The sequence below is a fragment of the Mugil cephalus genome, chromosome 1 (genome assembly GCF_022458985.1).
Source record: "Mugil cephalus isolate CIBA_MC_2020 chromosome 1, CIBA_Mcephalus_1.1, whole genome shotgun sequence".
Taxonomy (NCBI): domain Eukaryota; kingdom Metazoa; phylum Chordata; class Actinopteri; order Mugiliformes; family Mugilidae; genus Mugil; species Mugil cephalus.
Window position 1 is genome coordinate 30,852,515 of NC_061770.1, and position 15,677 is coordinate 30,868,191.

Here is a 15,677-nt window from a genome sequence, read left to right on the forward strand (position 1 = left end):
CCTGCTTATACCACGGTCACTTACGAAATAAATAAATATTAGGTCAGTTGTTAACATGTTAATGTTGTTTTTTTTACCGTTTAAATCATACGTTTTTCACGAGAAGTGGCTGAGCAGACTATTTAACGTTACATTATGTGATACAAAGTATCACTTCAGAGGCCAGTGCACTTGTGTCCAGAGGATCATGTGAAATTTCCACAGAGTCCACAGATAGTTTCCTAAATCATTCTTATTGAAAGAAAGATGAACTTTCTGCTCATGATGATTTAGAACTGTCATCAGGTAATTTGACCGGAACGTCTTTATGGGTGTCCATTATCAACTTTTAATGTACACCCCGCAGCCAATCAGAATTGAGGATTCACCCAGACCATGGTATAAATGCTGTTGATGGTGATTTTTGCCCTAAATGTCAGTGAATGCACCATGCGAAACATGAAAGCTATGAGACGATGGGAGAACCACATACTAGAAGATGGTATAATATAGTGTTGACGTGGGTGATGGCTGACAGGAGCCCATGTTCAAGCTTCAATAAGTTTGCGGAAAAAGCCTCTGTGGCTTCCTTTCTATGAGACATTTCAATTTTTATTCAGGTCACAAATATAGATTTCATTGTTCCAAAGCATTACTTTCTACCGGGTTTTTATTGGTGATGTCGTTCGCAACTTGCTGACATCGACTCGGTTTTCACCACATATCAGTAAACCTTAAAACCTGTACCACCTATTTTACCATCACTTTTGAAGCAGCGTATCAGAACCCACTCGATAAATCTAACTCTAAATACAACTAATGTTAAAAGAGCTGACATATTTACATGTATTATGAGTTTAAGAGCTGAAGTTTACAAGAAGAGAGGTTGACTAATAAATATGGTGAGGTATCTCATGTAAACATCACCTCACAAAATAGGAAGTAGAGAGGTCCAACCAATACTTTACTCTTAGTTTTGAGCAGAATAAAAAATCAGTTCATTCAAATACATGAATAAAACCCCTCATGAACTGACAGTAAAGTACGATCACTGACAGCAGAATTCCAGCCCCAAGCCCTAAAATATGAAGGTTTTACCTTTAAGGATACATCATTTATTAGTATCAGCTACTTTGTTGGCTCATCTAAACTTTGATTTTAACCTTAAACAAACCTTGAGGACTTCTTGAGTATTGTTTTAATGATAGACAGTCTACAGAACGTTACCTCAACCAAGCCAAACATTGTTAAATACTTTCACTTTTCTAAAATCCCTCATCTTTCTGCTACATCTCTGTCTCTGTTACGTACCGATAAAGAAGCTGGTTCTGACTCCGGCAGAGGAGGAATGTTGAGAGATGTCCAGAAGAGAGGACCCACTAGAGGACGACCAACACAGACGCAAACAAATGGACAACTGAAAGAGATAAGCAAGAAAGGGCAAAATGATCCACATACATGAACAGGTTGGGTGAGTGCTAAGTGCCAGACGTTACGTGACTGGAGAATACAAAGTAAGAAAATAATTACAGCAAAACAACCACACCCAGCAAGTGAGCAGATAATCAGATTAACAGATAGAATTTCATACTTTCACTCTTGTTCCTTTACACTGAGTTTAGATGCTGAATATGTGAACCCTGCTCTCAGGATAGTTTTAAAACATGTTTAATACATGTTTTATGATTATCACCCAGAATCTATGGTTATAAATGTGTAAAGGAGGCAAATTTTTTTAAAAACAGACTTCCTGCTCAAAGAAAGAAAAAAACAATTGATGGTTGTATAAATTCAAACAGTGAATATGAAATTCAGTTCAATGTGTGGATATTTTTTCCTCACTGACACAAAAGATATTAAAAATAAATTCAAGTTGCTAGCATGAAAGATGAATGGGCCCTCACACCCTGACTGAGTGGGACCCTCGGCCATGTTGAGTTGAGACTCATTCCACTCAACCCTGATCAATATTGAAGCAGATTCTACAAAATCTGTAGGACAAGTTTAAATAAAATGGACAAAATGAAAACCTTCTTGTGGCATTTAAAGTATGGATCCAAGACAAATATTTGTACCTCTTGCAGGACATTTTTGCATGGCCCTTCAAAACATCCAAACCAAAAAGAGTTTTCAAGAGTTTGTGAATGCTAAACAACAATTCACTGAAATTATGTATGACCCAGGTGAAAAATGGTTCTTGATATTTTGGGTGATCTGGTTAATTCACTAATTCACAATTCATTTTTATTTGTTTTTTTGTTTTTTTGTTTGTTTTTTTGTTTTGTTTTCCATTTATAAATAACAACTAGAAGAACATTACAAATTGGAAGAGTTCATTAAAGTACAATATCAGAAAATTACTGAATCCAGTTGATTTTTAAAGATGTCTAACTCCATGTTGATGTCACTGTTACAGAACTGTGATGAGTAGTTTGTAAAAGTACAAGGTATATAACGCTATGCATCTTTTCCCTGTTGAAGCAATATGGCCGGTTCCGCTTGATCTTAATGTATCTTAACATGATACAGGTGTGCATGGAATTCCATGACCATAAGTAAAATATAATTGAGGGGTCTTTTTAGTGAGTTATTTTTTAACCTGATGGCAAATGCAGTAAAATGACAACAATGACAAAATGTGACTTTGATGTATTGGGAGACATTTGTTGTATCCAGTAAGATGCTCTATATGGGTGTATGTTATATTTACATGTAAATGCAAATTTATGCTTGAATTATTGTGTATAAGCTTGTTGAAGATACACGTAATTGAGTTTTATTTTTATCTGCACACTTTGAACTCTCACTTGTATGTCATACAATGTTGTGTTTATACGTATCCACTCCATCGCACAGAAGAGGACCTTCCCACAGACAACTTTTGGTGAATTCTCAACCTTTACAAACGAACAATTTCCACAACATATGTGACAATTTCCAATTCATGGCGAAAGACCAAATCACCAACGCTATGATGTTCAACCAATGTACCTCTTTTTGGAAACTTTGGAGATGTCAGGTCTTAGCATCTGATCAAACTGAATGTAGACTCAACTGTTTGTGATGAATGCTGATGTGGAATTTACTGTCCCGTGGGAAGACAGAGTCGAGGAGGCGAACAAGCACAAGAAACATAGATATGCGGAGATGGCATGAGAAGTTGAGCGGCGAGGCTGGATTATTTTATAATTATCTTATTTCTATTTATTTCTTATGTATATGAATCCTGACATCTCTAGGTAAAACTGAACTGATGTGAATAGTATCCCCCCTCCATATCTTGAAATGTGGTATCTCCCAGCTGTTGATACTGAACTGAAGTACATTATTTTTATTGATTGATATGTGTGATCCCTCACAAGTTAACTTACAGTCAGCTTTAAAAAGGTACAAAACACATACATTGTTATCAACAACTCCAGGTCTCAGCTTCAATAAAACCAACAATAATCATAAAAACTATTGTAAAGCAGCAGTCGAGCATTTGACTTTTTCCTTTGTCTGTGACAACGATACTTTCACTTCTGTTTCCTCTACAGTGAAGTTTAAATCTTCATATGTGACTCTCCTTACTTACACAAAGGAATAGAAAATAAATCTCCACTTCACGTTTTAATCTAGCTTTGGTTTAAAATCAGCAACAGCTCAGAATGAAGAGACAGTTTGAGAAGAACTCAGGAAGCACAGAAAAGATAAACTTTAGAAGACGACGTACCTGCTGAGTGAAGTTTCTGTCAATAAACACGTCTGGAAATCATCCACCGACTACTGAGCTCAACCAGCTCCAAAATTTTAACAAGGCGGATCTTCAGGAAACAGATTTCAGTTTGTCTGGAGACTGAGACTTTGGTCCAGTCAGGCTCAGACATGAAGAACAGAGTTTATTGAGTATTGTAGGTAGACAGCTTATTAACATGAGTTTCCTCCAGAGAACAACTTGTTTCAGCTTGAAAATCCTTATATCCTCCTTATATTCACCAGACACTCTTTCCCCTGGGCTGAGCTTTCACAGAGTTCACTCAGCTTTAACATTTTTAGTTTTGTGAACCATCTATGGTCAAAATCAGCATCAGTCACTAACGACCCCCCTACTGATCTCATCCAGACACAATTATGTTCAGGTCGTTGTTTAGTTGCTTTGTAATAAACGGACACAAGATCCATCAGTCTGATCTGACTGAAGAAGTTTTATTCTGATGAAATCTAAGATAGTTTATGATAAACAATTTGACACATTTGACTTGTTTATTTGAATAGAAAATGTAAAACGCAAAAACAAAATGTGTGAGAGAGTAGATAGATTGATTTCTGGTTTAAACTAAACATCTGGATTTTCCTCTGTTGATCGGAGAAAACAAGGAGACTTGTTACATAGAATCTAAAATAGTGATCTCGTCCTGTAAAAGTCTTTTAAGCAAATCAATATTCACATAAAACTTTACAAATCCAACAAAATGGAGCCAAGAGTTTTCTAAACAAAAAAAACTGGCAACTATTTCACTGCAGAGAGGCCTGGACTCTGTCTCCAGACTTCCAGGACTTCAGGTCCTTCCACACCAGGTCACCAGCTATAGTAAAACCCTCATCACAGCCTGGACGCCACAACTGTAAATGTAGTAAATCCAAAGGTCACAGAGTCACAGTCAGAAAATAATAATTAGAAAAACTGAAGGAAAAGTAAGAAAATGGAAAATATAACAACATCAATGAAACATCTACAAAGACTCACAGTAACAGACTTTCCAGTCTTGAGTTCCATTGATGGTTTAAATGTGTATGTGACGAGTTTTTTATTGTTGATCTGGACTTTTAACTGACGTCCTCCCAGTGGTTTGTCCTGCAGGACGGAAATGAAACATAAGAAGAAGAATGAGACACAGAGACAGGAACAAATGATTGTTTGTGTCTGTTAAAAGTGTCCTGTGTAGAACTTTTTAAATTCAGAAATGATTTCTACAGTCTTTATCCACACATGAACAACATCACCTGATCAGACTCGTTTCTCAGACAGATAAAGTTGTTGTTGGGATCAACCTCCACAGTGATGTCTCCTGACGTCTCCTGACTGTCTGAGCTGCCGCCATTCAGATTTGCCAGAGAATTGTGAAGATGTGTTTGTTCAGGTTTGATTTCCTCTGACTGGGAGGAGACAACATCCACAGATTAGTCCTTTCACATCAGTCAGCTTCATGTTCTTTATTAGTGAAACACTTTTCTGAAACTGAATAGATAAACCAATGCCAGTCAAAGCATTTATTATTGGTTCATACACACAGAAATACCTGAGCTCAGGCAGTTTGGACACTTGTTTTGTAAATATATTTTGTATTGTGTTGTATTGTACTTCGGTAACACAACAAACTTCTGATTCAAAGTGCTGCAGCAAGAGCATGGACATGAACTAATAAGTTTTAGCTTCTCTTTATTGGCTCCCTGTAAAATCCAGAGCTGAATTTAAAATCCTCCTCCTTACATACAAGGCCCTTGAGGCCCTAGCTCCATCATATCTGAAAGACCTCATAGAACCATACTGTCCCAACAGATCACTACGATCCTAATGTCCAGGACTAGAATTTAGCTGATTGAGACGACCCTGTGTTGCTACTTTTCTTGTATGTGATGTACTGGTTACTCTTTCTGTGGAAAAGATGATGAGTAATTATTATTATACCGCGTTTCTTCTTCTTCTTTTTTTTTTATTTTTCATCTTCCTTTTTACATCCCTGTACTCGAGCTATAGGTCAAGTTATATATCAAAAAGTGCAGCTTGATTGGGATCGTGTGCTATTACTTTTCGTTCCGAAATACAAATTTTTCGCGACGTAAGTCGTGAAAAACTGCGATAAACCTAAACTAAATGTGGGTTAAGTGTGCTAACTGTGCGACATGTGGGTCAAGTGTGCGACATGTGGGTTAACTGTACTAAATGTAGGCTAACTGTGCTAAATGTAGGCTAACTATGCTAACTGTAAGCTAACTGTGCTAAATGTAGGTTGAGTGTACTAACTGTGGTAACCGTGTGCTAACTGTAAGCTAATTGTGCTAATTCCCATGTTGACATAGATGGTACCCCCGGCATTAGCTCCCGTAGCCCCTTCAAAATTTCCCAGAGGGAAGTTTCTAGTCTGTCTTGTTTTTCCCCCCAGGTGTTTTAGTGTCATTAGTTAAGTTATCCCGTTGGAGTTTCCCATGGTTTAATTTGTTGGTGGTTCTTGGCTCTGGTCTGGTAATAATAATAATTATATATATATATATATATTATTTATTTATTTTTTTTTAATGAGGAAAAGAAGAACCTTGATGTTCAGTTTCCTCGTCAGCTCCTCTAGTTCTTTCTCAGCCGTTTCTCTTTTCATCTCCTCTTCTTTGAGCTTCTTCTCCCACTGAGAAATAAAGAGACATGAATGAGAAACATTTACTTTTATCAAGGGAAGTAATCAAAATTATTTATTTTTCTGATTTATGATTTGTAAAGATTTGCTTGACAAGATGAACCTCTTTGTTCTTGTTTGTAACCTCCTCTATTTCCTTCAGGTATTTTTCTTTCTGGTTGATCTGCTCCTCTAACTGGGAAAAAGAAGAGATGAGGAGAGATTTGAGTAAAAATTACAGTGAATTCAGTCTTAAGATGTTGCCTGGTTGGAGTGGATTTGAATGTTTGATGTGAATTTTCTCGTCCTCTTTCACTTCTCTTTAACCTCTATGTGTATGTGCTTCATTCTGTATTTCTATGACCTTGTCATCCAGCATGGCTTTTATCATCCTTATGGATTTGTTCTCCTCCTGCAGCTTCCATATCTCCTGTTCACGTTTCCTGTTCTCAGCCAGAAGGTCATCTGCCTGAAAAGAGAAGAAAACCTGCAGTTATATCATAGTTGTGTTTTTTTTTCTTTTCTTTTCTTTTCTTTGTGAAAGATAAGCAGGAAAAGAATTAAGTTAGTTTTTTGAAGAGAATGCCGGTAAGGGATAATATAATTTTTTGGGGGGCTGCACTAACAAGATGAAATAATCAATGGTGAGGTAATACATCAAACAGACCCTGAGAGATGCTTGTTCACAATGTCCTCCTGCTGAGGGCAGTGATACCACTAGTAAAAACTGACCATATCTGAACAGAAGAAGCTGCTGGTAAGTTTATGAGAGAGGAACTGAGCAAAGACTCAAGAGCAGATGCTAATGGAAATGCTAATGGAAAATGGGATGCTAATGGCTGTTTGTTTCTACACGTATAGACCTTTAAAACTAAACCAGATGGATTTCTATTAACATTTTGCTCTGAGTGTGTGGAAACATCTCTAACAGTGATAAGCATCATCTTTCCCAATGATATTCTATTAAAACATGTTTAAAAATATATAAGAGGAAGTTCTTCGTTTCGATTGATAGATTAATCCAAAGAAAAAGTTGTACTTTGTAGCAGTCCTAGTTTATTTACTAAATTGTATCTATTCATACAGCAGTGTATTCTGGTTGTAACTCTTATTGTCTTACACAGACAGACCTTTCTATCCATAGTGATTTATCATTGGAGAATGATCAGGATGATGGCAAAATAAGATTATGTGAGAACGTCCCTGTTGGACAGAAAATGTTGTCAAAATATTTGTGTGTTTACGTGTCTCTTAGTCTGATCCAGAGCTACAGTCTTGTTCTCCAGTTCAACTCTTTGGTTTTCCAGTTCTTCACTGATCTCCTTCCGCTTCATTTCAGCTTCCTGTTGGTGGATCTCCTGATAACAAACAGAAGGAAGACGTCTACCGTCAAACTCAACTTCCTTACAACACACAAATGATGTGAAGACTAAAATAGAAACAAATGTGTGGCTGGAAAAGGAAAACCAAGAAATAATAAACTGACAAAAAAGCTAAATACAAATTTGTGTAAAAGAAAGAAATAGTCAAAAACTTGAATATCTATAAGTTACATCAATTTAGTACAATGTGTACATCAAACAGACCAAACTGAAATATTATAGTTAATTATTCCAGCAAATGAATCATTCTTACATCAGTGAGTTATAAAAGTCATTGATGAACCCTAGCTTTCAGTCCTTGTGCAGCAACAACATCAACTAAATGTTTGTGGTAACAGCTGATCAGTGTCTACAGCAGCTTGGAGGAATTTGATCCCATTCCTCAGAACAGAACCGGTTCAGTTCTGAGATGTTGGTGGTTTCCTCTCATCATCTGATGCTTCAGGTCCTACTGTGAAACTTGTACATTGATTTCTAATTCATTGCGATCAGGTCCATCGAACCACTCTCCAAAAAGCCTCCAACTGATTCAAAGTGCTGCTGCAAGAGCATTGACACAAACTAGTTTTAGCTTCTCTTCACTGGCTCCCTGTAAAATCCAGAACATAATTTAAAATCCTCCTCCTTACATACAAGGCCCTGAAAGGCCTAGATCCATCATATCTGAAAGACCTCATAGAACCAAACTTTTCCAACAGATCACTACGATCTCTAAGTGCAGGTCTACTTGTGGTTCCTAGAGGTTCTAAAAGTAGAATGGGAGGTAGAGCCTTCAGCTATCAGGCTCCTCTCCTATGGAACCAGCTTCCAGTTTGGGTTCGGGAGATTGTTTTGTTTTGAAACTTTCCCCTTTGATATTTTTTTAAATGAGGAAAAGAAGAACCTTGATGTCCAGTTTCTTCCTCAGCTGCTCTAGTTCTTTCTCAGCCGATTCTCTTTTCATCTCCTCCTCTTTGAGCTTCTTCTCCAACTGAGACATAAAGAGACATGAATAAGAAACATTTACTTTTGTCTGTGGTTGTAAGATCATTACAAACTGACTGGTTTATGATTAGAAAAGATTTTCTTGACAAGCTGAACCTCTTTGTTCTTCTTTGTGACCTCCTCTATTTCCTTCAGGAATTTTTCTGCCTGGTCCTTTCCATGTTTCATCTGCTTCTCTAACTGGGAGAAAGAAGAGATGAGGAGAGAGTTGAGTAAATATCACAGTCTTCATGAATTCAGGCTTATGTTTATGATGTTTCCTGGTTGGAGTGGATTTGAACAGTTGACGTGATGCTTCAGGTCCTTCCACAACATTTATGTCGGATTAAGGTCAGGACTTTGACTAGCTATTCCTAAACAGTCACCTTGTTCTTCTTTAACCGTTATTTTGGTGGACGACTTGTGTTGTTAGGCTCAATGTCTTGCTGCATGTGTGATGCTCATGAAATGTAAGGTCACATTTAACGTAATTTTGTTTGTATCATTTTGAAAACATCATTTTTGTGAAAGAAACATGTTAAAATGTGCCATAATGGTCAATTATTACCTCTTGATAGAGCAAAGGCAAAGAGAGTAATTCAATGTTACCAGTAGGAGGCAGTGTGGCCGGTTGCTTCTCTGCTCGGACTCTCTTTACGAACGGACTCTTGTTTACTTCCTCATTCTACTGAGTCAAGCTACATCGAACAGAAGCAACCAGTTGTCTGTCTCATTCTTTCTGTGTTTTAAAACGTATATGACTACCCACCTTTGTGTTATACATCTTAATATGATGTTAGATCATTTTTTTTTAAGGGTATTGAAAGTGTTTGAAAGGTTTTCTGAGAAAGTGGCAAAACGATTGTGACCAAACCGTGTTGTAGTTTCTGGCTACAGCACATTTCATTTCAGGTTAAAACTTATTATTTCGGTCATTTCATTTCATTTCATCATCATTTCAGTATTTTGTTACATATGTAAACTAATTGAATGTTACATTTTTCGAGATAAATATTTCTTTCGTTGATATTGTAAGTGGTTAATAATTGCTTATACCATTAATCACCACTTAAGAGACATAAACATCATTAGCGACACGTTGTTCAAGACAAGTGATGCTGTTTTCAAGGTGATGCCGAAGCGCTACAGGAAGACCGGGAAAGACACCAGCTTTCACCATCCTCGTATCGGAATCGAGTTGGAACTTGAAGAAATCATAAGTTTATCTTTCTTGCAATAAAAACAATTTAGGAAATGATCTGTGGACTCTCGCATGATCCTCGGGACACACACGTGGTAATAAGTGCACTGGCCTCTGAAATGATACTTTGTATCACGTAATGTGATGTTAAATAGTCCGCTCAGCTGCTTCTTGTGACTGATTTAAACGGTAACATTAACATATTAATAATTGACCTAATATTTATTTATTTCGTAAGTGACCATGGTATACGCGGGTTAATGCCCAACGAGGTGTCCATTATCTGAAATTAATGGACTTCGTGGAAGCAACCGTTCTCGCTTCGCATCGGATGGTTCACGCCTCTGCGTCCATTAATTTCAGATGATGGACACCTCGTCGGGCATGAACCCTTACTTAAACTTTGTAAGTCTTCAGCTCAGGCATTTATCTTGAACCAACAGTCATTAAGAGCAATGCTAGCAAATGCTAGTTTCTTTTTATTTGCGCTAGTGAGGTTAAATAAGGGAACCCGGGAGGGCTTATAGGTTTTATATTATTTTCCGTAGTTGTGAACCTAATATGGAAAAAACAAAATACAGAAAAGGGATGAAAGAGAAAGGAAAAGACATATTTTGCAAATAAAAATGATAAATAAATTCTACTGAGTGAAACTACATCGAACAGAAGCAACCAGTCGTCTGCCTCATTCTTTCTCCTGTTTCACAGGAACCTTATCTGTGTACAGGTACTCTGCCTGGGACCGGTTACACATGACCCTGTTTCTCTTCACAGGGACACGTCGTCAAATTCAATGTTTTGAGTCATTGTTACACTGCAGAAATTCTAAGGGGCCAATATATGTCTTAGTGGCAGTTTAATCCAGTATCTACATGGAACCAATGGGGAAATGAGACACGTGTGAAGGTAATGATGGAGCAGGAAACATGTCACATGTTACATCAGATGTTTGCTAGCTCACAGAAACAGGGGTAAGTGTGTCAAAAATAAACCTGGAAACTTCAGGAAAACCAAACCAGTTCAGAGAGAATGTTAAATGTTATTACAATGACACAAACCTCCTGCTTCACTGACTCAACTTCCATCTTCTGCTGCTTGTTGGGATTTGATGAGAACTGACACGGATGAGGAGAGAGATCAGGAGAGTTTACAAATGACAGACATTCAGGTTGTATTAACGTGGTGATGATGTGACCATTTACCCGAGAAAGAAAGGAATTCTTGGAAGCAGCCACTTGGTTTTCCAACTGTAAGAAAAAAAGAAACTTTTAGAGGAATTTCTGTCCTGACTTGTGTCTGTTTCCATTTCAAGGCAGAATTGAATCTGAACGTTGTTGGTTTTGATGTAACAGATGTGTGTGTTTCTATACAATTTCTCCATGTCTATGAGCTTGTTCCTCTCACCTCAGCTTTTATTTTCTGCAGTAGTTCCTTCTCCTCTTCAAGCTTCTTGTTATCAACCGTCAGTTTATCCACCTGAAGAGAAATGATGAGATAAAGATGAGATGTTTAACAATAGGATGCAAACTTGTGCAGAACATGATACACTAAATAAATAAACACATGTACATTTATTTTATGTGAATGCATGCAGATCAGTAGTTCATCCCGAATACATAAAATAGTGATTTAATAAAGAGTCTATGTGATCTTACTTCTTCAGTCTTGTTCTCCAGTTGAAGTCTCATCTCTTCAGTCTTGTTCTTCAGTTCTTCTTTGGTTTTCTGCAGCTCTTCTTCAACCTTCTCATATTTCTCTGTCAGCTATCAGACAGACAGATGGATGATGATCAGTCAGCAGGTTTACTGATCAAACTTTCTTCAAACTCATCAATCTGAACATTTAATCTTTCACTATTGGCTCTTACATCTTTCATTTTATTCTTTCTTCCTCCCAAAACCTTCATCTTCTCTGTTTCCTCTGTCAGGAGCTTTTCTCCTCTTTCAGCTTCATCTCTGGATCTGTTCTTGGTTTCTGTGTAAAATCAAAGCAGCTGAATTCAACTAGAAAAGACGTTTGCTGGTGTTTTACATCATTAATTTGGTGACTTATCTGTAACTTACTGGTTCTATTTTGTCTCCACACAAAGAAGACATATGCTAAAATAACCATGATGCTAACAGCTAAGCTAACAGCCACACCAGTGATGAAGGGAACAGCAGAACTGGACAAGGACAAGAAGAAATCATCTGAAATGAAAACACACAGAGTTACATGACATTTCTACACAATCACACACAAACTGTATCAAACTAAAGTCATGTCACGGTCCGTTCTCTAAGCGTGTTCTACCTGGAACATGTATGTGAGCCTCTCTTGTCTGGTGGGTGTTGTTCTGGTGGACTCTACAGGTGAAGCTGTTGTTGTGTCTCTTGTCCACAGTCACTCTGCTGCTGACAGTATAGAGGTGATCAGGACCTCTGACTGTCTCTGGAGGTCCGGCAGAGAGCAGGTTTCCCTCAGCGTCCAGCCACAACACCTCAGGCTCTGGATACCAGCCTCTGGATTCACACTGTAACACCACTCCTCCTCTGTCTCTGTCCATCCCTGATAAACTGATGATGGGTGAGGAGACAGGAGCTGATGCTAAGCACAAGGAAGAAGAAATGTGGCTTTTAGGTATTTTAATCCAACTTAAATATTCCTGGGGACATAAATAATGTTGAAATCTTGTCTTCACTCACCAACTCGTAGCTGAACAAAAGTCTGCTTCCCCGGTGATGGAATGAAACATTTGTAGTGTCCTTCATCAGAAAGTTTCACTTCGGAGAGTTTCAGTGAAATGTTTCCTTTCGTCAGTTCATCATTGAACAGAGATGTTCTCCCCTCAAACGATGCATGCTTTTTACCAACAAGTTCCTGTTGGGAGCGCCAAACATGAACAAATCTAGGATCTAGATCAGGTCTCGTCCACTCCACCGTCAAGTCAGTGGCGTCTTCAGCAGGCTGCAGGTGACATGGTAAAACCACATCTTCACCAAGAGTTGCTACTATTGGCTGAGATGAACCGATCAGTTCAGACTGACCTGAAAATCAGAGAGAGACTCTTTTAAGGTTTTTCATGTTCACCGCTAAGTGTCCTGCTCTGAGGAATGGACTAAAACTCTTCCAAGAGACTATAGAGACAGATCAGCAGCTACCGGAAATGTTTTGTTGGCTGCTGTGTTACTGCTGCACAAGGAGGTCAAAGCAGATACTGAGAAACGGTTCACTTACGTCAACTCACATGTATGTTATATGGACTCATTTGAGTTTGATATTCTTGTTTGACTGACGGTGACCTCAATTAACAACATTTCATTTGGGTCTAGCTTACCTTCATAGACTTGTGTTAGGAGCAGATGGAACACCAACAAAGCAGCACAGCTGAGATGAAAGCTAGGGTGCATGTCATCCATCTGGGAAAGCATCAAGAAGTTGAATCTGAAAGTTGAATGTTCATTGAAAATCAAAAGATTTTTGTGCAGACATGTAGGTTATCATGTACCCATGGAATAAGTTGAAACAAGGGCGACTGGACTTGTTGGGTTTCCTGAAGAAAATTTATTGCAATAGCTTCCTAAGTTCTAAACATGACTTTAGCCATAGAGACAAGTCTTTAGGTCAGGATTGAATGGTCCACCTACACCTGAAGGACAAAGGACAGTCCTTAGAGGACAACGATGTTCACATCTGAACCAGACGAGACAAATAGTTTGATTCATCAATTTACAACACATTCTTAACATCTGGAGATTGAGACTGGAGATTTTGAACATGTATTTATGAATGTTCAAGGCTGTGGCCCAGTAGGTAGAGTGGGTTGTCCACAAACCGGAGGGTTAGTGGTTCGAATTATACCCTGGAATGTGCTGTATGCTGAAATGTCCTTGAGCAAGACACTGAACCCCCTGTGAGTGAATGGGTCGATGTGTCTCTGACTGTAAAAGTGCTTTGAGTAGGTAGAAAAGCAAGACCTCATCTCATCTCACATACCGCTTAATCCTCACTAGGGTCACAGGTTGCTGGAGCCTATCCCAGCTGTCATTGGTCGCCAGCATATGCAGGGCCAACACAGAGACAAACAACCATTCACACACACACCTAGGGTCAATTTAGAGTCAGCAATCAGCCTAAGGAAAGTACCCAGAGGTACCCATGCGGACACAGGGAGAACATGCAAACTCCCCCCAGAAAGGCCAGAGCTAGACTCGAACACTAGACCTTCTCACTGGAAGGCATCAGCGCTAACCACAGAGCCCAAAAAGCAAGGCCATTTACCAACTACAATTCACCCACGAAGGAGACTGGGTCTAAACATAGTACCTGGTTGTTAACAGGCTGTAATTATAATATCAGTCATGTTCCTATTTAAATCCAAGTTCTCAGTCTTTTAGAATTCAAGAAGCTTCTTGGATGAGACATCTTTTAGACATACCGTGACCAAGATCTCTGACAGCCTTCATAGACATGTTCACTGGATAAAATGTGGACACTGTTGTCCTCTAGGGAGTCCTTTGTCCTTCAGTTATAGGTGGACAAATGCGCAGTTTATACCTTGTTTTGTCTTTAAACTGCTGCTGGTGTATACACCAATCAGCCTTAACATTATGACCACTGATAGGAGAAGTAAATAACTGTCTTGTGACAATTCAGTGTTCTGGGAAAGTTTGGTGTGGATGTTACTAAGATGTGTAGCACTAGACCTGACCAGACATCCCCACCTCATAGCAATTACACTTCCAGCAGGATGCAGCCTGACACACACCGAGACAAAACGGTTTAGGAACAAATAAGAACTAAACACAAAAGAGCAGAAGAAGTTATTGACCTGGCCTCCAAATTCATTAGATCCCAAAGTGACCAAATATCAGTGGAATGATCCACAGAGGCCCCTCCCCTCAAAGGCCCCCCACAAACAACATCCTGTTTCCTGACACCACAGGACACCCTCAGAAGAATCATGTCCATTTTCTGATGTCACAACTGTTTTGGAAGCACAAGAAAGACCTGCGCAGTGTTATGAACTTGGTCATAATGTTATGACTGACCGGTGTTGCTGATTGCATCTGTGTTTTAAAAATCTTGCTATACTTTTTTTTTCTTAAAGTTTGTCACATAATCAACTTGGGAAGTGATATGAAGCTGCCATGTTTCAGTGCCCTTTAGAATCACACAACGTTACAAAGTCCAGTATCTGTAACACTTCACTATAATGAACGTAAAGAATCCAGACGTTTCAGTGACAGTTTGGTGTTGAAATGACCGGGCTTCCTGTTGAAATGCTGCATGGCTCAGAAGAAAAAACACAGCTTTTCTCTGGACATATTTTAGAAGAAATATCAGAGACAGAGATTACATACCTGTTCGGTGCTGCAGTCTCCTCGCCGTGTGATCAGTTTGTGAATCATTGACAGGTTTGTCAGATGACCTCATTTACTCTTTAGCTCGTGATTGAACTTGTGATTCATTTTGAGTGCAGACACGTCTCTACGTCTTTCCAAACTCAAAGTTGCATCCAAATCAAGCTCGCGTGTAACATATTAACTAACAAAGTGTTAACGGAGAGAGTAAAATAAACATATTGTGGTCTCTGTATTGGCTCCTTGGTGCTAAGTTTTAAATTGATCTTTGGATCAGCTTCCATGTGGTGGTCATAATTATTGCATAATGACTATAATCAAAGCTGTGACAGAAGCAGCAGCTAAAGCAGGTCTGCTACTTTACTGCAGGGGGCAGGATAGAACCTTTGAACTTCAAAGCAGTTGTCAGCTACACCGGTCAGGCATAACATTATGACCA

The 15,677-nt window shown here is 38.6% G+C and overlaps 1 protein-coding gene, 1 long non-coding RNA gene and 1 pseudogene across 2 annotated transcripts; 1 reads left to right on the forward strand and 2 right to left on the reverse strand.

Moving 5' to 3' along the window:
* The window catches only part of LOC124995913, a 253,119-nt pseudogene that overhangs the window by 57,269 nt on the left and 180,173 nt on the right, over positions 1-15,677 (forward strand).
* On the reverse strand, positions 4,147-11,602 carry LOC125015957 (golgin subfamily A member 6-like protein 2). The gene is made up of 13 exons (XM_047598071.1): positions 11,552-11,602; positions 11,301-11,372; positions 11,099-11,143; positions 10,955-11,011; positions 8,813-8,896; positions 8,616-8,702; positions 7,595-7,708; positions 6,715-6,819; positions 6,475-6,546; positions 6,276-6,362; positions 4,966-5,118; positions 4,709-4,816; positions 4,147-4,584 (listed from the first exon to the last, which is right to left on the reverse strand). The coding sequence occupies exons 1-13, from the start codon at positions 11,582-11,584 to the stop codon at positions 4,477-4,479; spliced, it is 1,125 nt and encodes a 374-aa protein (XP_047454027.1). The 5' UTR covers positions 11,585-11,602; the 3' UTR covers positions 4,147-4,476.
* LOC125016767 lies at positions 11,676-12,249 on the reverse strand. The gene is made up of 3 exons (XR_007113754.1): positions 12,189-12,249; positions 11,960-12,085; positions 11,676-11,870 (listed from the first exon to the last, which is right to left on the reverse strand). It is a non-coding gene; the product is annotated as an uncharacterized LOC125016767 (long non-coding RNA).